This window comes from Lipophrys pholis, assembly GCF_963383615.2.
Source record: "Lipophrys pholis genome assembly, chromosome: 11".
In the NCBI taxonomy this organism is placed as follows: Eukaryota; Metazoa; Chordata; class Actinopteri; order Blenniiformes; family Blenniidae; genus Lipophrys; species Lipophrys pholis.
The window spans coordinates 19,756,482-19,781,314 of NC_137631.1; the positions used below are offsets into that span (position 1 = coordinate 19,756,482).

General features: G+C 41.3%; 3 protein-coding genes across 3 annotated transcripts; all 3 read right to left on the minus strand.

Moving 5' to 3' along the window:
• Positions 1-1,036: 1,036 nt before the first annotated feature.
• Positions 1,037-3,384, minus strand: LOC308117040 (beta-1,3-galactosyl-O-glycosyl-glycoprotein beta-1,6-N-acetylglucosaminyltransferase 3-like). Its single transcript, XM_080475643.1, has 2 exons — positions 3,298-3,384; positions 1,037-2,855 (listed from the first exon to the last, which is right to left on the minus strand). Exon 2 carries the CDS (start codon positions 2,630-2,632, stop codon positions 1,328-1,330), a length of 1,305 nt encoding a protein of 434 aa, XP_080331769.1. The 5' UTR covers positions 2,633-2,855; positions 3,298-3,384; the 3' UTR covers positions 1,037-1,327.
• Positions 3,385-7,712: 4,328 nt separating this feature from the next.
• gcnt3 (glucosaminyl (N-acetyl) transferase 3, mucin type) lies at positions 7,713-8,915 on the minus strand (the record flags this gene model as incomplete). Its single annotated transcript, XM_080474801.1, has 1 exon — positions 7,713-8,915. The coding sequence occupies one exon, from the start codon at positions 8,913-8,915 to the stop codon at positions 7,713-7,715; it is 1,203 nt and encodes a 400-aa protein (XP_080330927.1).
• A 302-nt stretch (positions 8,916-9,217) lies between these two features.
• On the minus strand, positions 9,218-24,526 carry LOC308117342 (uncharacterized protein). The gene is made up of 16 exons (XM_080476163.1): positions 24,200-24,526; positions 22,517-22,720; positions 22,370-22,438; positions 22,161-22,203; positions 19,102-19,247; positions 17,913-18,107; positions 16,790-16,876; positions 16,500-16,698; positions 16,191-16,411; positions 15,819-16,061; positions 14,499-14,744; positions 11,805-12,000; positions 11,415-11,620; positions 11,153-11,253; positions 10,255-10,426; positions 9,218-10,171 (listed from the first exon to the last, which is right to left on the minus strand). Exons 1-16 carry the CDS (start codon positions 24,381-24,383, stop codon positions 9,789-9,791), a joined length of 2,895 nt encoding a protein of 964 aa, XP_080332289.1. The 5' UTR covers positions 24,384-24,526; the 3' UTR covers positions 9,218-9,788.
• Between the last annotated feature and the right edge of the window lie 307 nt (positions 24,527-24,833).

Genomic DNA, 24,833 nt, shown 5'->3' on the forward strand with positions numbered 1-24,833 from the left:
ACTGGATGAACGGCATACAGCAGCGATTCCCAAAGTCAGGAAAGGCACAGAAAAATCACAAAATCATCACCCCAGCTCCCCAATCTTAAACCTGAGACGAAAAAATAAGATGAATTAAAGCCGCAAGCAGCCTTGAACGGGTCCTCGCTACTTACAGGGCTCCGACCGAGACCGTCTTTCGGCATTTATATGTCACCTGATGTGTTCGATCTTCTTTGAACATGTTGTACCACGCTGCGGGGTATCCATCGCTACCTGGAGACTTATGTTTTTTAATGTATTGATCGCCTCAGTCACCTCTTTCATGGTGATATCTGCCGTTAATTTATTGTTTTGAAGGCGGCCAATGCGAAGCAGGTCCAATGAATTTAGAAATCGTCTCATTTCCTCTTCTTCTGCGGATTCAGGCTGTGCGTATAGTTCCTCGTAGTATTTCTGAAAAATGTTCTCGACGTCTCCTGGGTTGTATATTAGATCGCCTGTAGATGGGTCTCTGATTTTACATATATTATTCCTCACTTGTTTTTGTATTTGTTTTGCGAGCAGTTTAGTAGCCCTCTGGCCGGTTTCGTAGTAGTTCTGCTTTAAGAATTGTCTTGTCTTTTCAACTTCATCTAATAATTAATCATTTATCTTCTCTTTTAGTATCTTGATTTGTTGATAGGTCTTTGAATTGTTTGTAGTGCGATATTCTTGTTCCAATTCTCAATTTTGCGGTGTATTTATACGATTCCGATTGAACTTTTTTTTGATAAGCACTTTGAGCTATCAATTTTCCTCTCATAACTGCATTCAGGGCGTCTCATATTATTATTGGATCTACCCCAGTTTTCTTCTATATATCTTTTAATTTGTTTTTACCTCGTCTTTTCTTTGTTCATTATTGAATAATCCCACACGGAGTCTCCATAGTGTTTGTTTTTTTCTATTATTTATATTGATTCTTAAAGGGGGTGGTCCGACACATCTGCCCCACCAATCTCCCATTCTTTCACTCGATGACTGTCACTCTGGTTCAAAAAAATATAGTCAATCTGCGAATGAACTTTATATGCAGCTGAGTAGTGTGTATAATCCTTCTCTGAGGGGTGCAGGATTCTCCATACATCTATCATCCCCATCTCTTCCAGTGATGTCTCCACAGTAACTTTCAAAACAACAAAACAATTTCCAAAATGTAATTTCATTACTGAACACCCCCACTCCCCCGAAAAAACAGTTTACACATTACATTTACACATTCATTCAAAATACGATTAACATTTTATAGGCACTGCAGTTAATATCATTACATGTTGTGGTAGAACAAAATGTAAGCACTGCTCTTTCAGTTGTGTGGCAAATCCAAAGATTTGAAACGCAGGACTGACTCCATACACCTGATGACAATGTCATCAACATCAGGATCAAACTTATTTGCAAAGAGCTGCTGTTGTGTGAGCAGCCACGGCAGGTCACCAGCTCCATACACACAGACAGCTCTTCTGTAAGTGCCGGTGCAGGAGCTGTAGGGGGCTCCCCGTCTCATATCTCCCGCTAAATAGCTCCACTTCACCACGCGAGCAAAGGCTTGCATGTCCGACACGTCGTACTTGACGTTCGCCGGCACTGATCCAGGAACAGAGGGCATTCTGTTAAGAGTGGCCCACAGGTGCTCATCGGGACTGTAGGTGTCCTTCTCCCACTCCAGAAACTTCTGGATTTCTTTGTCCTCTATCACATGCTTCACAAAGGCTCTTGTGACCACAAAGTACGCACTTCCTGAGAACATGGGGACACTGATGGGTGGGGGGCTTTTCTTCACATCTGTCTTGACCACATTGTTGGTGACATTGTAATGATGCTGCCAGCGGCCTTTCTTGTAGGCACTAGTGGTTTCAGTCTCCATGCTGTTTCTCCCATTGAGGAATTTGAGTGTTCTCACCATCTCCCTGTTGGTTTTAATGGGGAAATCTGCCCCACAGGTGTTCAACAGGTACCTCCACTGGACACTGGAGTGTAGCAGATCCTTCATGCAGTTCAGGTCTGCCTGGACTCGGGACCACGAGGCATACACCACATTTTCTAATGCTGTGGCCACAAACACGTTGGGGAAGCAGGAAACAATTGCATTCACAGCCTTTTGAAACTGTGCAGAGGATTTCTGGTCCATGTGTACACAGTAGATGTTCTGAGGAGCATAAACAGCTCGAAGAAGACGCTCAAATATCTCAATCTTCTCGTGGATCACCATGGAGTATGCAATGGGGAAATTATTCTCCTCCACACTAAGAGGCTCTGTAATAAAACCTCTGTTTTCAATGTACGCTGGGCAGTCCTCTGTTGCATTCAGGTAGAAATCCTCAGACAAAACCTTGCGTCTTTTCTTAGAAGTCAGAAGTGTTGTTAATGCACCTTTCTTATCCTCAATGTCTCCACGGATGATAGCCGAGCAGCCAGGAAGGTCCATGGAGTACTGCTCCGGTATTCTGAGATTAGAGAATGACTGTCTGCTAGAGTCCGTTTCCCAGAGAGAAAAATATAAAACCATACTCATGAGAATGAGAGAAACGGTCCCGAGTATTATCAGGCTGTTCCTAAACCTCGTAAAAATCATTTTCTTCCTTGACCTGAAAACCGCACAGATGGCCATGTGTTGACTTCAGCTTGAGCAAATGGGAGCGACTGAAGTGCTTCACCTGATGAAAGCACACAGTCAATCAAGTCATGAAGAGGTGTGTCCAATTGAAGGCGTGGAAGGACATTTCTCAGGATGGGAACCGATTCCAGTATGTCCTCATGCAGCAGACTTAAGTTTGGTTGAAGCACCCAGGAACGAAGCAACACAGGAATCAGGATCTGCACGTTTATTTTTCCTGTGAGTCAGCAAAGAGGGCACAGTTAGAGCGCGCGCGCACACGCGCACACGCACGCACAGACACACACACACACACAAGTCATTTATATGTACAAGACCCAAGTGCAAAAATTTTAGTAAACTGTGTCAGTTAGAACACTTGGTACTTTCTTCCACGGTACAGTCATCATACAATTAAATTAAACAAAATACAGATCAACAAAATCCTATTTTTTTAAACCAATTGGATTTTGAAAAGTACAGTGTTCTGCTTTTAAAGTTCTTACAAATACAACAGTAAACAAAAGTAATATTTAAAGAACTTTGTACATAAACAATATAAACTAAATAGTACTGAGGCAGTCTGTTAAATTAACTCACAAGGCAGAAAATATTGCAAAGTAATTTTGAGAACGTTCACAAAACTAAATAAAAAAAATATTTCACTATAAAATATTTACTCAGCTCCACTCAGTGGGGTGTTGGAGTTCAGTCCACTGCCCAGCGTGTTTTCAATGTCTTCCTTCTTCAGCACACCTGAAACTTATGAGGGAATTACCGATGAGCTTTTTCTTTCCTATCATGTGCTGTTAAACTAGACAAACCTGTCGTCAGGTTCAAGAATCAAATTACTGGAGAAAAGGATTTCAATGCGTTCATTCACATTCACAACTCCTGCAAATTTTCATTTACGATCCCAAAAGCCTTTCCACAGATACCTCTTTGAACAATAGGTTCATACATTTGCACACAAATACTGACGCAACATACAACACTGCCAAATGAGAGTATTTCTTGGCTCTTGTAAATCCACTTGATGGCACCATAAACCCATTTTTTTGAGAACACATTCTGTGAAATGTACAGGCCTGTTAAAGAAAGTTACTGGTCCAGAATTTATAAGGAAACCATGAGAATAGTCCTGAAGAGCAACATGAAAACCAGATGATCGTAAGTTGAACGCAATATGATCTATTTTTCTCTCCCTTGCCAACAGCGGACAGCATCTTTTACAAATGCAAGGAAAAACTGCCTCAACAACAACTTAACAAAGTGGCTTACAATCAATACAAAAACGACTGAAATGAAGGACAAATGCAGAAAGCAGAGCTGTGCGCATGCACAATGATGCTGATCAGCTCTCGCAGCAATCAACTGCTCTGGTTCTTCCATCATGCATAATAATCATGCATCTTGCATATCTTTCAATAAAATCATTAATCTGTACAATTCATCTGGTGACATGCATTTTTTTTTTATTTAAATGACATCGCAAGACCCGCCTGCAACACCTCCGCGGACCACTAGGGGTCGCCGCCTACATTTGGGAATCACTGCTCTGCAGCATGAATGAGCTCATAGTCTCACACAAACGCTCCGAATCTCCTCCCAAGAAGAGTGGAAGCTGTTAAAGCTGTGAAAGGGGTATCAAAATACATAATATCCCCAAATATTACTCACACATTTTATCTGACCCCAATGATAAGATGTGCCTCCTGAAAATGATTTACATGAAATTGTTGACCACATTTTTTGTGTGAGACACTTTGTTTATTTGTTGAATACATGAATAGTTCCTTTACAACGAAACCTTTCAGTGAGTCGACCTGTCCTCTAGCGCCACCACCAGGGCAAACCTTTTCATTGGCATTAATGCATCTCGAAAGATTTTCACACAAATCTTCTTAAGTTTACTGGCATTAATGAATAGAAGAGTATGAACCACAGCTTTTATATGTTTGTTCCTCTCTTATTTATTTATTTTTGCACGAACTACCAGTGTCATTGGTGGACTACCTCGCCCTCCACAGCGTGGGAATCATCAGTTCTACCATGAGTGGTATTGAAGTTCTCATGGGAATGGCTGTTGCTTCCCCCCCCCCCCCCCCCCCCTGTTATGTTTCAACTCAAAAGTACCAACTCTGCACCTGCAGTGTGGGAATGTTCTGTTATACACACACAGAAAAACACGTTTTACACAGCTAAAACTACTTGGGATCAAACTGACCCCAGAGGAACGCCAATGTGTGCAATATGTGTTCAGCACATTGAAAAAATATCCTCACAATAATTTAATGCTAAATCAGTTGTCCCCATTAAATTAGGAAAGGTCCTGAAATATGAAGCAAAAAAAAAAAAAAAAGTGAGTTATTTTTTGAATGATAAACATTGAATCCGGTACAATTGTCCCCAAGGATAATAGGAGGGTTAAAGTGTATGCACTTTAATGCAATGTCAATAAAGACCCTGTAGAGATACTTTTCTACATATAATGCAATGAAATTAAAAATAAATCTAAAAAATAAAAATTCAACTAGGGCAACAAGCACTGGAAAAGTTAGGAGCACTTTGCAACCACTGAGGTTAATTAGTAACAGATCAGTTAAGCTGCTGAACAACGTCAGTCAGAGCTGCACAGTCTAAAAAGAGAAAAAGTGCCAGATTAGACCGAACCTTTTTGTGTGGAGGAGCAGGTGTTACAGTCGGACTGCCTGACGTAGACTAGCTGACTTTCAGTCTTATGTGTGTTATTTTTTTAGGTGAAATAGGATGCAAAATCATTCCAATGGTATAAGAGATGACAGTTCAAGAGGAACTGATGCTGAGGGATTAGTCAGTCTGCCCTCAGTGCCTTATTACTGTGTTTGGTGATAATCCCAGAGAAGAAGGACTGTCTGGTCCTTTTTACTTCTAGGTTATATACTGTAGTCAAAGACTTTCTTCACATACTGTATGTCATGATGAAGGTGGAGTTTAGATTCTCACCACCTGCGTCCTTCCTGTCTGCTCACTTTTTTTTCTTCTTTTTTTTTGAGTTATTAGCAATATGTCATTTCTCCATGGAGTTTTTCCTCCCACCAACAGAGAACCTTGGCCCTGGGTGGCTCTGTGGCATCGATGATGTTTATAACATGAGAGCAGACGTTATCTGCAGGGTCGCTGGCAGGAGCTGAAGGCAGAGCTGGCGTGTGGGTGAAGGCCCGGGTAAAGACTGTACGTGTTTTTATCAATGCAGCATTTTCTTATTGACTCTGTTTTAATTCTGCTGCAGTCAGCACAGATGGAGACTTCAAATAAAAAAAAAATAAAAACTATTATCAGAAATGGCAACATCCTTCAACACAAGCTCAGAAATGTTTAGACTGTTGGAAATAACCGAGGATAAAATGTGTCCTTGTTGTTTGTGGAACCGGTTACATGCTGGAAAAGTCCACAATTGTCAGGATGTTTACGAGTTGCTCAACTCAGTTATCTCTGGGATCGTCACAGTGAATATTAACATCGCCCTTTAGAACAACAGAGTCGTAATCAATACATCTGTAGCTGGTTACTAATATTGGCCGACAGGTAGGGTTCAGCTGAAACGCAGAATGTTCAAAACCAGTTTAACTGTTCATATGACGGCTGTGTGCATTGACATATATCCTCATTATACTTAGAAACTATTCCTCCTTTTCTAAACGCCCTGACCTCACTGATAAGACTGAAGTGTGGAGGAGCTGATTCAATAAGTGCTGAGGCACTATTGTTTTCATTTAACAGGTTTCTGTTGAACATTAAATACATTTTTTGCTCAGTACTCATTAACTAAAAGTTATTTGCCTAACAGAGACCTAACATTTAGTAAACTAAGGTGTAGTGTCCTGTGTTCTGAGTTCACACACACACACACACACACACACACACACACACACACACACACACACACACACACACACACACACACACACACACACACACACACACACACACACACACACACACACACACACACACACACGACCCAACACAAGATTAAACACAATGTGTCTGCGATCATCCGCTTCCAAGCACTTTATTCGTTTTCCACTTGTGCAATCAGTTTTCCACAACCAGGGCAGAACTGTACATTCACAGACACATCTGTCATATTAGTCAGTACAAGCAAGTAAACACACGCGCGCAATAATTATTGTAAGTTGTTGTTATAGCAGCTGCCCATTTTGAATAGGTGTGTAACCATAATCTATTTCATTTTATTTTTCATCGGTAAGAATAAATACATTGTCAAAATCTGGGTCTTCAAGCTGAAAAATGAAAGTCAAAGCGTTCAGTTGTCATTCACCTCAAATATGAGGCCGTTTATAATCACAGGACAAGAGAGCAAAATGAGTTTCTCAACATTGCTGCCATCTCGAATGACCCTTGACATCAGGACATCAGTGGCTTCCATTGAGCTATGGTTAAGAAGACCTGTTACATAATACACAAAGAGAACACTAACAATTACTTTACATCTTAATTGTCCTCTCAGGTTAAAAAACATGTCTCCCTCAATTAAAGGTAGTTTAAAATAACACACGGGGCAATGAAATGATCAATATCATATAAATTGACAAGTATAAGATCTAGAAAAGCACAGGTGAAATGAAACTCACTTGAATCATAATACCAAGACTTAAAAATACCCCCCCCCCCACCACCACCACCACACACACACACACACACACACACACACACACACACACACACACACACACACACACACACACACACACACACACACACACACACACACACACACACACACACACAGCCACACAAACTTTCTTTTTTCTTAGCTTTTCAATTCTTCTCCACTACATAGCAGCAGAAACACAAATTTCACTGAAGTCATTATGACTGGAGATTGAGAACAGAAACTATACAAGTCATCTCGACATTAACTTTGCAAAGAACAGAGCAATTTTCAACTTGTCATTTGATAACAGATTATGCCCCAAGAAAAACCCAACTTAGCAGGAGAAAAATAAATTAACATTTGTATTCAAAACACAAAGTTTAGTAAAACTTTTACAACACATGTTTTAGTAGAAAAAATGTAAGCACTGCTCTTTCAGTTGTGTGGCAAATCCAAAGATTTGAAACGCAGGACTGACTCCATACACCTGATGGCAATGTCATCAACATCAGGATCAAACTTATTTGCAAAGAGCTGCTGTTGTGTGAGCAGCCACGGCAGGTCACCAGCTCCATACACACAGACAGCTCTTCTGTAAGTGCCGGTGCAGGAGCTGTAGGGGGCTCCCCGTCTCATATCTCCCGCTAAATAGCTCCACTTCACCACGCGAGCAAAGGCTTGCATGTCCGACACGTCGTACTTGACGTTCGCCGGCACTGATCCAGGAACAGAGGGCATTCTGTTAAGAGTGGCCCACAGGTGCTCATCGGGACTGTAGGTGTCCTTCTCCCACTCCAGAAACTTCTGGATTTCTTTGTCCTCTATCACATGCTTCACAAAGGCTCTTGTGACCACAAAGTACGCACTTCCTGAGAACATGGGGACACTGATGGGTGGGGGGCTTTTCTTCACATCTGTCTTGACCACATTGTTGGTGACATTGTAATGATGCTGCCAGCGGCCTTTCTTGTAGGCACTAGTGGTTTCAGTCTCCATGCTGTTTCTCCCATTGAGGAATTTGAGTGTTCTCACCATCTCCCTGTTGGTTTTAATGGGGAAATCTGCCCCACAGGTGTTCAACAGGTACCTCCACTGGACACTGGAGTGTAGCAGATCCTTCATGCAGTTCAGGTCTGCCTGGACTCGGGACCACGAGGCATACACCACATTTTCTAATGCTGTGGCCACAAACACGTTGGGGAAGCAGGAAACAATTGCATTCACAGCCTTTTGAAACTGTGCAGAGGATTTCTGGTCCATGTGTACACAGTAGATGTTCTGAGGAGCATAAACAGCTCGAAGAAGACGCTCAAATATCTCAATCTTCTCGTGGATCACCATGGAGTATGCAATGGGGAAATTATTCTCCTCCACACTAAGAGGCTCTGTAATAAAACCTCTGTTTTCAATGTACGCTGGGCAGTCCTCTGTTGCATTCAGGTAGAAATCCTCAGACAAAACCTTGCGTCTTTTCTTAGAAGTCAGAAGTGTTGTTAATGCACCTTTCTTATCCTCAATGTCTCCACGGATGATAGCCGAGCAGCCAGGAAGGTCCATGGAGTACTGCTCCGGTATTCTGAGATTAGAGAATGACTGTCTGCTAGAGTCCGTTTCCCAGAGAGAAAAATATAAAACCATACTCATGAGAATGAGAGAAACGGTCCCGAGTATTATCAGGCTGTTCCTAAACCTCGTAAAAGTCATTTTCTTCCTTGACCTGAAAACCGCACAGATGGCCATGTGTTGACTTCAGCTTGAGCAAATGGGAGCGACTGAAGTGCTTCACCTGATGAAAGCACACAGTCAATCAAGTCATGAAGAGGTGTGTCCAATTGAAGGCGTGGAAGGACATTTCTCAGAATGGGAACCGATTCCAGTATGTCCTCATGCAGCAGACTTAAGTTTGGTTGAAGCACCCAGGAACGAAGCAACACAGGAATCAGGATCTGCAAGTTTATTTTTCCTGTGAGTCAGCAAAGAGGGCACAGTTCAGTCAGGAAGAAATCCAGTATATCCTAATAGGATCTGACTCAGTCCACATCCTTGAGTGTTATAAGATCACTGCTGTGTTTGCAATGGTTCACTATCTTTGTATGTAATGCGAAGCCAGACAAACAACCTAGTTCAATGTTCAACAGTCACTGAAAAAGATTTAAATGTGGTCATTCAACCTTTACAGGAAACCGTGCAGATTTTAATTAACTATACAAGTGCAATGAACTTTTTCACAAACACCTCTTTAATAGTCAGTCCAAACAGAATTTTCATACATTTTTACACAAATACTCAGACATTTCTTTTCCAGCTCAGTTATCTAAGAATGTGCATTATAGAGATACAGGCACTTTGTCAAATAAAATATACACCCATCCTTACAGAGAAACAAATGAAAACAAAAAGGTAACACATCATTTTCTAAACACTTGTACTACTTCCAAATCATCTGTTGCTCTTTACACTCAGCCGCCACATTACATTCCTCAGTTACTATAAGGTGTTCTCTGGATGCCTCTAAGAGTAGCTGAGACGAGTTTTCTCATCCGCATCCTGGTCTGGTTCTGTGTCCTGCTCATGGATGAAGCTGTACCGTCGATATACCGAGCCGCCTCTGCTGGTGTACACCACGTCGACCTCGTCTCCGCTGTCAGGCTCAGGGACCCCATGAGGCATGTTCATGCTGGCGCTGCCACTCAGCCTCTCATAGCTCTGGCTCCAGCAAAGCCTCTTCCTGGCGTGGGCCTTGACCAGTGTAAACACAGCCAGAGCCAGACCCACCGCCAGCAGCAAGCCGATCGGCAAGGCAGCTGAGGTGTGCTTCAGAGCTCTAGGGGAAATATTCATATCGGTTTCCTGGCCGTCTCCCGGCTTAGGGTGAGGCGCCTCCACACACAAAGCTAGAGCAAACACAACAGTTTTGAGTAGATTGTTGTGTGTAAACAACTCAGTGTTGATCGTGAGAGGCAGATAGAAGGTCTACCTGAGCGGCTGTCGCAAACGCAGCAGTTTGTGTAATTCCCTCCATCCTGACAGCAGCGGGCGCAACGGTTCTCCACGGCATGAAGAGCAAAACCGCCATGACAGGTCAGGCACTGGTCAGGTCGAGGGCCGATGCAGTGTCTGCATGAACCGTCACAAGGCTCACAGGTTTCCTATAATTAAACAGTGGCAAAAAGAATTATTCTAACAATTATTCTGACATCCCCACTGTAGACTTTTGGAGCAGGGAGGGAATCATTTTACAGTTCTGGTGAGTGTAGCTGTTGGTTGTTTGCTTCATGAGCCATGTTATAGTGAGAAGATTTCATGCGATAGACTCTTGACTTGAAAATATCCATAAATAAGGCAAAACTGCCAATTTGGCCATTCCGTGTATATTGGTATATCGCCTACAATCAGGGACCATTTTAATCATGCCACGGCTACATTTAACCAATTAAACTTTCAACACAAAAACTACTAACTAACAGAAAACAGCTGAAACTTCACTCAAAATAGTGTCACGGGGTTCAATTCAACTATTGAATTTACAAGTATTGCAGTACGTTTCACCTCTCCTCTGATACTGATCAACCTAAAAGCTTACAAAGAGAAACAGCTAGAAAAGTAAGAACCTCACTAAGAAAATATAAAGCTTTCGTTTTAAGCAGTGAAAGAAATATGAGTCTAAAATCATCACTATTAGATATAATGCCCATCTCTGACCATGCTTCTATGGTTTACAAATTAAGAATGAATATGACAATTCTATTTTTGTACTTTCCTTTTTTTTAATCACTCGTGGGGAAATTCTCTCTCCTCTTTTAACCCATCTTATTTAAAGGAGCGGCGGCCTGTCAGTTTGCACTCTTTATTAAGTTACATGAACATTAGTAAACCTCTTCAGAAAAGTATCGCCCCTCCTCACACCGCGGATAGCAGACTTTGTCCTTCAGAGTGCTGCCCCGGTCACATGTCACACAGCCCTGAGGTGAGGCATCTGCAAACAAACCCACAGGCACAATGTTATACCTTGCATCACAGAGGAAAGCACGCATCCACTAACTTGGGACTAAAGCAATTTATCATACCGAGGAAGAAAGAAATACTCTATAAAGAGGGTGAGAAATAGTTAACTGCAGTCTTATCTGAGATGCGTACCTGAGCAGGTCTGACAGCTGGTGTGACATTGTTTGCAAAGGTCGTTAAGCTGATAAAAGCGACGTGGGCAGTGCTCAACACAGAGCTTGGTGCCTTGCAACTCCAGGAGGGGAGGCAGACAGGCCCTGCAGGACTCGGGTCCTGGTCCAGTACACAGCTCACAGGACTGGTCACATCTCTGACAATGGAAACCCTCTCTGTAATACCTAGAGAGAGTCGGAAAAATGTCAAAATCAACAATTCACATATTGAAACGGTGAAGTGAATCAGGCACCAGTTAAAATGTATTAAAAAGTCTAACACAATTAGAATCATTTGATCTAAAACATAATAAAAATTTCTAAGAAAATAAAAAAATAAAAATTTCCAAGGATAGTATACAGCCCTTACCCTGTGGGACAATGGGTGACACAGAGCTGGAGAAGACGCAGATGTCCCGGAGAACACGTCAGACAGTCTCTCGGTGATGCCCCGGCGCAGGTGGAACAGACATGGTCACAGGGCAAACAAAACCCCAGCTCCTCTCCGTCTGCTTCCTGCTTCGTGGCGTACGTACCAGCTGGACACTCACTCACACAGGTGCTGTCTATCAAATAACAAGGTAACAAAGCTTTCACATGCTCTGATATTAGTCCTTCTTATATTAAGACAAATTATCTGATGAAAAGGGATCAATAAATTACATTTAAAAAACGTAATATAGAATAAATATAGTAAGGTTGTTTGACCATATCCAATTATACACACATAAATTATTGTAAGTACCCATATATACAATCGATATCTTAGAAATGTATTTACACATATACCCACATGTAGAACTATACAGCACGTAGGCACATTTGTATAAAGTATTGGTAGGATTGGTTTTATTTGACAGATGGTAATAATGATCGGTGGCATCACATATCAGTAGTTCAAACTGTGAATTGGTGAATTTGAGTGTTTTCAAAAGTGTTAGAAAAGAAACTGTGCATAGTTTCAACATGTTTAAATGAATTGAATATTAAATGAGTGGAAGCTAAAGAAAATTATAAAGTATTTATGGAGAAGGGGTGGGAATTAAGAAGTTAGACTTCGTTCCAATCCTTTTTGGACATGCTATCTGATTATATTGTTCTACTGTAATCACTCACTGTTTGTGTGGTGAAAAATCTTTGGTTATCCGGTGTACGGGTAATGAAATGAAGGGTAACTTTAAGCTTGTGTGGTCAGAGGATGGTTTTGCACGTATTTTCTTCCACGTTATTACTATTAAAAAGACACCAAGGAAATAAATACTCTTTTATTCTTATTCTTTATTTCAGCTCCAAAACACGACTGTGTATTCCTGCAAGTGGTCAGCCTTCATCTGAACACATGTCGACCTCTGACATCACGATCTTGAGCTTCGGTGTGTGTGGTGCATTTATAAAGCCATTTTAGCATCAATAGTCACACATGGAAAATTAAATTATGCTGACCAGCAGTTAATAGGATGGCCAGCATAAATAGGACTGATTTGATGAAAAAATGAAAATGAAAAAACAGTCTCTACACCAGTTACTCATATGTGAGAATACAAACTGACTGAGTGTCATTCAGAAGAGCAGACAAACTGCACATTAAAATGTAAGAATAAAATGTCATCAAATTCAAAAAAATACAGCAACAACAATATTGTCTTACTTAAACTGTAATGCCAGCCATCTTTAAATGAAAAAATTACCATCTTCTGCACTGTTGCTATTTGCCCTATTAGTTGTGAGATGCTGCTTACACTCATGTTCTCTATATGATCGCTTTACTTAAAAAAAATTCTTGGTTTAAAGTGGAAGAGATGATTTAACTCATTCATATTTTTAACCCCAAGAAAAAGGGGATTTTAAAAAGAAAAAAAGATTTTAAAACATGTTTTTTTTTTTTTTACCACTTTAATGATCAATCATTGACACTGACTTAGGTCAAAAAAGAACATGTGACACACTGAACATTTATATAAAACCTGTTGAGAGATGTGCTTATTTTTTTTATAATGTCATACAGTCACTATCAGAGGTTTTTAGTGCTTATGATAAGAAAATACAAAGACAATAATCAATCAACTATCATGAATCACATGGAAACATGCCCTGTTTGTGTGTGATTCACGATAGCAGCAACTTGGAGGAAGTTGATGATGTGCCAGTTTGAAACTGCCACCAGTTTGAAACTGGCACATCATCATTAACTTCATCCAAGTTGCTGCGTTTATTATTTTCTTTCTCCTCGTATCAGAAACTATTGAGGTGACTTTCAATTATTATGTTGTTACATTATCTGTACAGTTTAAAACAAGTATAAAGACTATCGCTACAAAGATAATTAATGTCCCCTTTTGCCTGTTATAGAAATTTTTTTGTTTTGATATGATATTTAGGCTGGTTTTTCGATTCTTAGTGCGTTCCAGTTAGCTTTTTAGATTTTAATGCGTGTATATATACAATGGAAGTGGGTGGGCAGATGGACAGGTATCACTCTGTTGCGATTTAGTTTTTACCCAGTAAAGAACTTGGTGCTGCTTTTTATTGCCCAAAGTTTGATTGATTGATCTGTGTACAAAGGAGATCATAACCTCACACATACTTTACATTCATCAGACTGTCCAATTTATTTATATTTTTTTATTGTACTGGTTTTATCAACGGTGCAGTTTGTTCTGGGTGACAGTGTTCAGACTGCCACCCCCGTGACGCTGAGACGGATAAGCGGGAGAAAATGGATGGATGGATGGTTTTATCAAGCAATACAAAAACCCTCACAGGGCCTCATGGTGCTTTCTAGTGGTCGGTCATCTTGTGTCACAGTGAGAATATCTTCATTTCCAGTTCCTATGTACTTCATGTTTAAAACACGTTATAATTTGGGGTATTTTAGTATATTGTTTTTTTATGTATTTTGTGTACTTTGCCCCTCTCTGGTTGTTCCAAAGTGCTTTATGAAAAACACTGGGTTGAATAGGACAGTTATGAAATCTGCAGGAAAGAGCTTAATCGTTCTATTCATATAGAATCACATTTGAGCACTCTATTTTGTTCCAGTAAACATTACTGGAAAATGTCTTACTGTGAAGGTGTTTGGGGACTGCACAGGTCTGGCATTCATCACTGCCAGGCCCCTGGCAGGAGTAGCAGTGGCGGTGGCAGCCCATGCAGGTAAACTGGTCGTCGTGCAGGTAGGTCCTCGGCGGGCAGTCCGTATCCCCTGTCACGCCACACAGTAATGTGTTTGGATCCAACACGAGTCCTCTCTCACACTGGGTGCACTGGTTTGCTTCTGGGCCGCTGCAGCTCATACAAGTTTGGTGACACTCTGCACATAATCAAACATCACATAGAAAATCACCACATTCAAAGCAAGAATCTTGAAAACACTGTCTTTATTTGGCGTACACAAAAATCTGACATCTGAAGTTTGGGGGGGGTTTGAAGTTTAGCAATAGAGACCTAGAAGAGTTACCTTCCATCCTGAGTGCAGAGAGAGTTTTTAGAACATGAGACAATTAAATGAAGAAGAATTAAAGTATGAATGGGCAACATACAAAAGCAGAAAAAGAAGAAAAAATTTAAAATTCTCATCAGATTTATAATACTAAACTTTAGTCTTCACAAACTATAGATAGTTTGTAATTTTTCATTTTATGATATTAGACAATCATCACTAACCCATAGAGGAAGACATATCAGGCAAGACCAAGGCATTTTGGTTTCTCTTTCTATGGTTTTTCTTACCATGACAATTGTGTCCCATTTCTAATACAGTTCTGAAACACATTTTATATGTGACAACAGCAACAACATGGTCATTAAGTGATGTAACTCTTTATCTCACTGGGCTGCAGAAATGTGCATTTGTGGCCACATTCAATAGGTACATGTTTGGGGTGACTGAGGACCCAAAAAGGAACGAAGACAAGACTGATATGCCGAACGCTCATTTCGTATTTGTCACGCTTTCTAATTCACCCAAAACTAATTTAAGAATTGTACACCATGGGTTTGAGATGACTGCGACGACCATGAGACTATTTTGACCCCCCTCCCCTTAAAAAATGTGAACATGCAAAGTTCAAGTGACCTGTGTTAAGGAACTACCAAAACAAATTTTAAAAAACAAACAAACTTGTGAAAGGCCTTTTTGGGACAGTTAATGATTACTTACTTAACTGTTATTACATCTATAAAGTTATTGAAACTTGGGATATGAACTTTAACTGTTTATTGCTTTCACTACCTCACTCTAGTAGGAGCAAAATGCTCTAAACATGTTTGCAAGATATTTCAGAAATTTGAATTCTGTACACATTTTTTCGCAACCCAGTGAGATGGGGTCAGAAGTCCTATTTAAATACCTTACCAAGACAACTATATGAAACCAGACGCTCACCTTGACACTCCATAGCTGCAGTCTGGTAATAAGTTCCTGTTGGGCAGTCCTTGGAGCAGGAACCTTTGTAGAGCTTCGGGCTGAAGGTTGAGCAGGTCTCACAGTCATTTGATAAGGGCCCTGAACAGCTAGCACAGGTAGGGTGGCACTGACCACAACGGCCCTCATCCATGTCTTCATAATAACCCGAAGGACAACTGGCCTTGCATACACCATTCAGCATCAAGTAGAGGAAACTGCATCCTGAAAGAGAGGTGGAAAAGTTCAAACATGGAGACACCAGAGGTTGGCCCAGCGCTTTTCAGTTCATTCATTGTCATTAGTGTTGGTCCATTTTCCTCTCGAGAGCCGTGCGCCGAACTAATAACTCACTGAAACAGGTCCTGTCATCCGAGCAAATGTCACAGTGAGGAGGGCAGCGTCTGCAGGTACCATCATCAGCAGGGTATGTCCGCAGTGAACAGTTGAGTCTGCACATACCGCTCTCCAAGTAGTAGCCATCAGCACAGGACAGACACTGAGACTTGATCTCACATGTCAGACAGGAACTGTCGCAGGCTTCACATGATCCTTCTGCCGTTTCAAAGGAACCTCTAGAAGAGACATCAGCAGATGAGAGTTAAGACAGAGTATATCTAATTATCTCAAAGCTTTGTATGCAACATATATGTGCATTCTCACTCTGGGCAGTTGGACCAACATCGACCCTGATGGAGGAAAAGTGTGTAGCTGCCTTTGGAGCAGCTGATGCAGTTATCACTCGTGTCCACACAGTGGTCACAGTTTGGCGAGCAGTCCTCACACAGCTGAGTGGCAAGGTTTGCGTAGGAGCCGGAAGGACACCTCACTACACAAGAACCATCCTGGTCCAGAAAATATCCTGTGAAACAGAAATGCAGATAAGAATTGCATATTTATGACTGGAATTATGTTTAAACAGTAAATTGAATGACAAGAACCCAGGTTAATACCTTTGAAACATGAAGAACAATCCAGTGCCTGTGGGCCAAAGCACGTCTTGCACGATGCATCACATGAGTGGCACTGGCTGTATTTCCCTGAAATTGAAAGAGTTTGTGTTTATTTCCTCTTACCAGGAGAGGGAAGCATGATTTGATTGATAATGCTAGCCCTAATATACAGGGGGTAAATATGATAATAATGAGTGGCCTGGAGCTTTGTCTATATTTCTGTGTGTGGCTCTCATTGTTAAAAGTTAGTATACCCCTGTACAAGTGTGTATGCAACCAGCAACAGATTGCCAGTTGTTGTCTGAATCTTGGTGAGCCTGACATGTGTTAAACCATTGTGACAAGTTCATCTATGTAAAAGATGTAAACTTTCTGATGCCACTTCAACCAAACTGCTATTTTAGAAGGGGTTACTGAAGCATGACAAATCAGGGATGACATATAATGGCTAACATGTCAAGTTAAGCATTCATGTTCAATCATTACAGAGACACATAACTTTCCTCACAACTATCAGCAGGAAAAAAAAGACAAGATTTAATGACAAGGAGTATGAGACCAATACATCCTTGTAAAGATGTAGATAACAAAAGCAGTGAGTTAAAATGGGAATAATGAGCCTGATAGCCATTATCTCAGCGCTGTTCACACAGGAACTGGAGGGAAACGAGCAACAGAGCCAGCGAATTGAGGCAGAAAAGTTTAAGCACCATCAAAAGGGCTCTTGAAGCGACTGTCCTTCAACCTAGAGGTCTCTCAGTAGGGCTCAATCCACAGTCTCAGCAGCAAGCATCTCCTTTGCGACAGTGTCCTTGGGAAAATTACTGAACCCTTCCTGGGAAAGTGTACCGACCTTTGCTTACATCCAAGGAGGAAGGCAAATATTTCCATTGGTGAATCGAACAACCATTCTGATCTGAGCACACTGTAACGTGCTATGCTTCACTGTTTACTTTGTGTTGCTTCCTTCGACTAAATTATACCTGTTTTATTCAGTTCAAGGTCATTGTTTGATGCGGTGTGTGGCCTGAACAGGTGCATCACAGAGCAAACACCGATCATCCCACAGTGAGTCACACAACATAAATGACATTATATTGTTGATCAAACTTGTTCCACGTACCATCAAAGTACTGCCCCAGTGGGCAGTTAATCTGAGGACACTGTCCGTGTAGAGAGGGATTTCCACCCAGACAAAGGTCACAGTCTGCAGAACGAGGTCCACGGCAGGTCTGGCACGAGCTGTGGCAAGGCTGACAGCGCCACCCACTGGTGTCACTAAAGGTTTGCTGTGGACACTGTTTAACACATTCACCTCCTGATAAGGAAAAAAAGTGCAAAAATGTACATTATTATCATGCAGTTATTTGCATTACAGTACTGTATATGTGTACATGTTTCAACTGTATTTCTACCCTACAAGTAATCCCCCCCAAGATTTCTAAGGTATCGCTACTCTCACTGAGTACTTCTTTTTTAATTTTTCGTTTTTGTTCCTTCACATTTGAATACAATTTGAATATAGTTTCTAAACCTGTATTTTTTTTCTTTTACTAATAAAGAAAGTTAAGTAAAGTTGAACTATTTTACCAAAGTCTTTTTATTATTATTATTATTATCTGTGCTTCTGTTTAAGTAAAGTATGTGAGCAGTTTTGGCAACTGTCATTAATGCACATGTTAAAAGAAGTGACCAGATCTGCCCCCTTGAAGCTTCACCCTGGTTTCTTCCTGCATTTAATAATAAATATTTCTTGAAAAGAAATCATTTTTCCTCAGTTGCCCCTTGCACGACCAATTCCCTCCAAATAGCATCTGACAGCCCCAGCGTAACACAATAACCTCAATCTTTTGGAAGTGCAACTTGTTGTCAGATAAGGAACGACGGAGCACTAATGATAGATCCAATCTGACTCACATATGAAAGTTTAAATACTTGTGTAAATAAGCGTTTTAGATATTGTGGTAGCAGGATTGTCTCTATCTTTATGATCAAGCATTGTTTACAGTTGTTCAAAGCTCTCTTTCAGCTGCCAATAGAGAACAACAAAGGCCTAATTCCTTGTTTGCATAAACCCTCCATTTGCAAACCCAATGCTACAGATTTGCTGACACAAACACGATTTGCAATACAAATGAAGACTTGTGAGTGCCATCGCTTGTCTACTGCAAGACGGACTGACTCTCGCTCACATTGACACACTGACATGAGAGTATCGATGACAAATCCATGTGGTACAATACAAAATGGCCCTCTCAATAATCTCAATCTACGTAAGCAATGCATAGCCAGTATGTTTGCCACTGTGATACCGTTGAGAAAGTAACCAGGCTGACAAGTGAGGCAGTGTGTGTTACTCCTGCAGTCTTCACACGGTGCTGAACAATACAGGCAGACGCCCCTGCTCCAGTCCTCGTAGGTGCCCTGAGGGCAATGTCTGCGACACTGGTGTCTGAAACTATAAAAAATAAAAAGTGGATTCAAACATTGAATGTAATTTACAATTTAAACCAATTATCACTACAATTTATGGCAGTCAGCAAGTCGTGTGTATAGATGTAACCTCGCTCAGTATGTCTGAAAGATTGAAGACCTAAATGGACTGTCACAGCAATTAACCTTCCTATGAGTGGGACGCTTGGGTTTATTTCAATTTCATGGCTATAAAATTTACAAAAATGTGCGATGGGTAAGTGCTTCTGCCCCCCCCCCCCACATGTTTTTTCACGGTAACAAGAGGTTTGGTTTATAAATGTGTGACAGCCGAATCCTGTTTGTGATTGGACAGTTTTACTGCTGAAGTCCTTGGGGACATAATAATGACTAATACATTACTGCAAACTACTATAGCTCTGCTTTCTGGCTGTTTATATATGTTCTGGATATCAAAAACAGTCAAGAAGTTGTGTTTTGAGAATAATGTTGGCCAAACCCAATAATCACGACTTATAAAGGTTAAACACATGAGGTGAGTTTTGTTCTATAAAGCAAAACCAGCATGCAGTAGAAGAAACTACATAGATATCAGAAAGTTGATTAAAAGTACTGTTATTTCATTTTATGTTCAAAGCTTTGCTGCGAAAGAAGGTGGATTTTGCTGCAGGCAGCTTCTGTCCACACGGATGAGTCTGAGGTGAGATGCACTGAAACCAAGGAAAACACAAACCGTACCACATGTAAGAGGTAATCCCAACATGCCCTGTCAGTCCACAGCACACCTGCAGCCTTATTGTTGCCATCAATACAATGCTCAAAATGTTCACTCAATCAAACAACAGCGAGGACGGCAAATAAAATGAAACTATAACACAGACTGCCATTCTTTAGTCACGTTATTATTCGACTCTATTTTTAAGGCATAAAATTAATTGGTTTTTATTTGTAGCCTGGAGGTACGGGAGGATTTCTATCATTAACCTATTCCATCCCCTTGGGGCTTAATTTAGTCATCAAATATGAGATGACTGGCCTAAAAAAAAATGCCTGAGTTGCCAACATGTCACACATAAAACATTCGAGCACTTTAAAGACTTTCCACTCTTAGTTGAATAGGCTAAACGGCAATAGCCCCGCTGAATTACACAATACAACATCCTCTGCTGCCTTTTCTGCCACATTCCTACATGAGAGGATCCAAACCACTGACAGTCCGAGCTGCACTTCCTACTGTGTTGCCGTGGATTTGGTGCTGAGATGTGCCGGTTGTTTGAAGAGAAACAGCTGGAGGCGCCACACTGCATCCATCAAGTCGCCCACAATAGCAGTGGAGCAGCGGAGCCCAGGGCCCGAATTCTTGCCGGGAAACCGCATACGACTGAAGAATCTCCACAATGTTTAAGAATCCCTCTGTGTAAATATTAAACTATCCATTCCACTGTGGAATTTCCAATGCAACTTAGGTTTAGGTGTGTTTAACAATGTGACTTCAACACGATATATATATATGCTGGATGGAGTTGCTAAAGTTATGAAAGTCTGAAGAAATGACTGGGTGAATTTATATTGAAGATGAATCACAGCAAATTTTCGGTTTCGCTGCACATCCCCGGGTCTTTGAACAGGGCAGTAAATGGCAAAACATTCCAGGCATCAATCATGTTCTGTTTCTGTGTTTTGTTGGCCCTACCGATTCTTTGTTACGCCAAAGCTGAGTACCTTTTTAATTTTCCATTATCACAAGCCAAATCCAAAACAGTGAAAGTTCTTTAAATGCTCGACATGGGCATGTTTGGTCACAGTGTTGGTCGCCGTCCACTTTATGATTTTCCTTTTCTTTACTGGTTTTTCTTTCGCTGGTGTTTGATGCAACATGGTGGATGCTAAAACAAGTACGGCAACATGAATTAATGTGATGGCCCGTCATTTCAAACCATTAAAACTATATAAGTAGCTTCGCATAAAAGACTGCAGTGAAATGTTGGATTTTCCTTGAGCTCTTCTATGCAGTGATTCACACAAGCAGTCACTGAAGTGATGATGATGGACCCTATATAGACACAACTGCTACTGGCCGTGCTTTCCACTTATATTTTCACTCTTCTCTTCTCCACTTCACTCTCTCTCACACACATAACATAAAAACACACATAAGTCTCCTCTGTGCTCGAACCAAAGCTCAGGTAACAGTGTACCACTCAGAATGGAAGGTAACCTGACTCATACAATACCTGGAGGCCTAAACTCGGGGGAGAAACGCACAATTGGTGGTCTGTTCTAGCTCCATAGCCTGCATTACACACTGGGCCCAAGTGATAAGCTGGTGTAAACAGAAATTCAGGTGAAATTTCTTGTAGCGTGAAGAATAACTGAACAAATTCTGCAGAACAATGCAAGGAACGACGTGGCAAATTGTCCCGCATCCCGCATATTGATTTAGTCCAATCTTTTCAGAGCTATGCCAATGAAAATAAAATAAAATACAATTACAAAGGTCATTTTGAGGTTAATTATTTCTTGACTGCATGTTTAATGATTTTAATTTTGAAAACCACAGACAAAGATCGCATGAATAAATCACATTATGCAAAACCATGTCTGCTTTATGCCAGAAAATACAATAAGGAGACAATTTTCTGCATTAAACAGAGCTAGAAACTTAATTATCTGGCTGAAACAAATTCCTAAAATTCTTTGATTTCTACATGTAATATGTGGATTATTTTAATTAGGATATTTAAATATGTCAACCTGGGCTTTGTGAAATTGGAAATGTTTTGTTTTTATTCACGAGTTTGAAATATTTAGAATGTTTGAAGTGGACGACTGAATCTAAAGTAATGCATTTGAATATTTCCAGTCGCATGGAATGAGCCAAACAACAATAGCCGGAAAATGTATTAAAAGATAATGATGCAGCAAGAACGAAACTCACAGAAAGTAACCTTCAACACAGCTGCTGCAGATATCTGAGTCGTCTGGGTACAAAGGAGAAAAGGTGATTAATTAGAATTCATAGGGAGAGGCAAACTGCATTGTGCACCATAATCATCAGGGTTTTAATATACGTCACTGATTCTCATCGATGTACAGTGGGGAGACAACGACATGACGCTGAGGACCTGACACAGATGGCAGGTTTACCTGTAGAACATGTTTTGCAGCCCACTTCACAGTCAATGCACTCTCCTGTATCAAGGTCCTGCACCTGCCCTGAAACACAAAGGCCCAGGATAGTGGGTGTCTTTCTCTCAAGTTATAGTCCACACGGAAGCTCAGTTTGACATTTACCTATGTCGCACGATGCAGTTTGGCAGACCCCGTTCTGGAGTTTGTAGTGTTCCCGACATTTGGCACATATGTTGCCATCTGTGCAGAGTTCACAATTGGCGATGCAGGGCAGGCAGGCATAGTGACCCCTGTCAGGATAGAGTCCCCGGGGGCAGTGTGTCCGACAACGACCTTGGTGGAGGAAACGTTCCTGTCCATCTTCATCTGAGGAGGAGGAGGAGGAGGAGGAGGAGGAGGAGGAGAACAGTTGTTATTATAGAACCAATTCTATTTCCTTATAATGAAGGTAGCACCTCTCTATAAAAGAACATTCCTCATAATAAATACAGAAACACAACCAGCACAGGGCATAAAGAAGAGATGAGAGGGCACGTTATCAACTGTATGAAAGTTCACAGCCTATTAAAACAGATTGAAAGGCTGGAGGTGTCATGTGGTTTCCAGAGTGAATCACTGGCAAATGGCAATTTCTGGAGCTTGGGATTCATGCTTTTCATTACAAGTACAAAAAAAAAAAAAAACTGAAAACATTGACAGCAAATGAAAGCCATAAAAATCACAGTGAACTGATGGCTGCAGCTCAGCAAATTAACAGCAAATAACAGATTGCCAAGGGAGGTCACTTCCTGACTGATGATGTTCCAGGTAATGTAAACAAGGGCATCCAGAGGGAAGCGGGAGGTCAGGACTATCGGCAGCCACAGAGTCTTGTGATGGCAATGATGATTAATGCTGTGCCACCTGCTACGCGCTTCGTCGAACTGTGGCACCGAAGGCATCGCTGGGCGCAGTCGAGTTACAGCATTGTCTCATCTGCTCGACATTGCACAGAAGATGTGTGAGACAGGGGAGGAGAGAGTTCAGCAAGCTGCTGCTGCCTTTTTTTCGTTTTGTTTTTTTACCCTTCGACTTCCCAGAGTCTCAATCACAAATCACACAGAGAATGAACCATCTGACAACAAACCACAAGTCTACAACACAAAGCAATCTATAGCGATGTGCACTAGAAAAGAGTCCATTAATACGGAGTCACGACTGTGGCAATAATGCAAATAAAGGTGTGTGTGAGGAAAATAGAGAGACTCCTACATTAAGCTCAGTGAACTGCAACACTTCTAGCCCAAGGGGACCTTTTTTTTTTTTTTTGCCTCTTGTGATTAACAAAGAGCCCATTCTGACATGATCAGATTACAGGGTGAACACAGGGAAAGCACAATGATCAAGCTTTCATTTCAAGCCCATTTCAAAGGTATTCTTAACAGAAAAATCAACAAGTATTGCAGCCAGTCTCACACTGTTTAACAAGAGTAAATGGTAAACCAGAGCAGAATGCTTCTGGACAATACCAAAGCCTTTAAACAGCTTTGCTTTGGTAACCATCAAATAGCGTTGTTTTGAGGGAAGAGGCCACCCTCTGAGGTGGATTAATGAATCTGGGACATGGTTTTTGTTATTATTTAGCATCTGCAAGGCCAAAACACAAAGGAAATAGGGGCTTCACTCACAAGTCACAAGCAATCTTTGCACATTTGATAAAATGTGAGAAACATTAAACTATCCGATAAACTTTGTGTCCTTTGAAAAAAAAAGAAAAGATACATCATTTCAAACAAGCCAACTGAGGCACGTCAGGTATTTAACCAATTTGACAGTATGAGCGTGTAAAGTGGATAATATACTCACAAACTCCACAGGTAGTGCATTCGAACAGCTCATGTCCGTCGCACTCCGAGCAGGTGGGATGACACAGGACGCACTGACTCTGGAGCAGAAACTGTCCGCTCGGACAAAGCGAAGACGGTTTGCCTGCGATTGATGCGACGCAGAGGACGAGGAGAGGGGTGAGAGACGCGGCGACGGACCTCATGGCTGCGCCCGAGGACTTTCAGCGAAAGTGAGGAGGGGGGAAAAAAACCCAACCAAAAACACAATACCAGCAGACAGACATCCAGCAGGGTCTCCGAAGACGCAGTGTCCGTGCGGCGGCGCGCTACACCGGTGGATCGATGTGAGGCTCTGAGACACAAAGCAGCCCAGAAATAACTTGTCGGACCAGTTCGCTCAAGTGGAACACTGGACAATGAGAGCAGAAGCGCAGGGAGCATTTAGAAAATGATCCCAACACACCAGGAGAACACCCAGGATGGATGTCACATAGATAGATAGATAGATAGATGGATGGATGGATGGATGGATGGATGGATGGATGGATGGATGGATGGATGGATGGATGGATGGATGGATGGATGGATAGATAGATGGATTGATAGATAGATCACCAACAGTGATGATGTGTGTTACATGTTGTGTTGTTTTG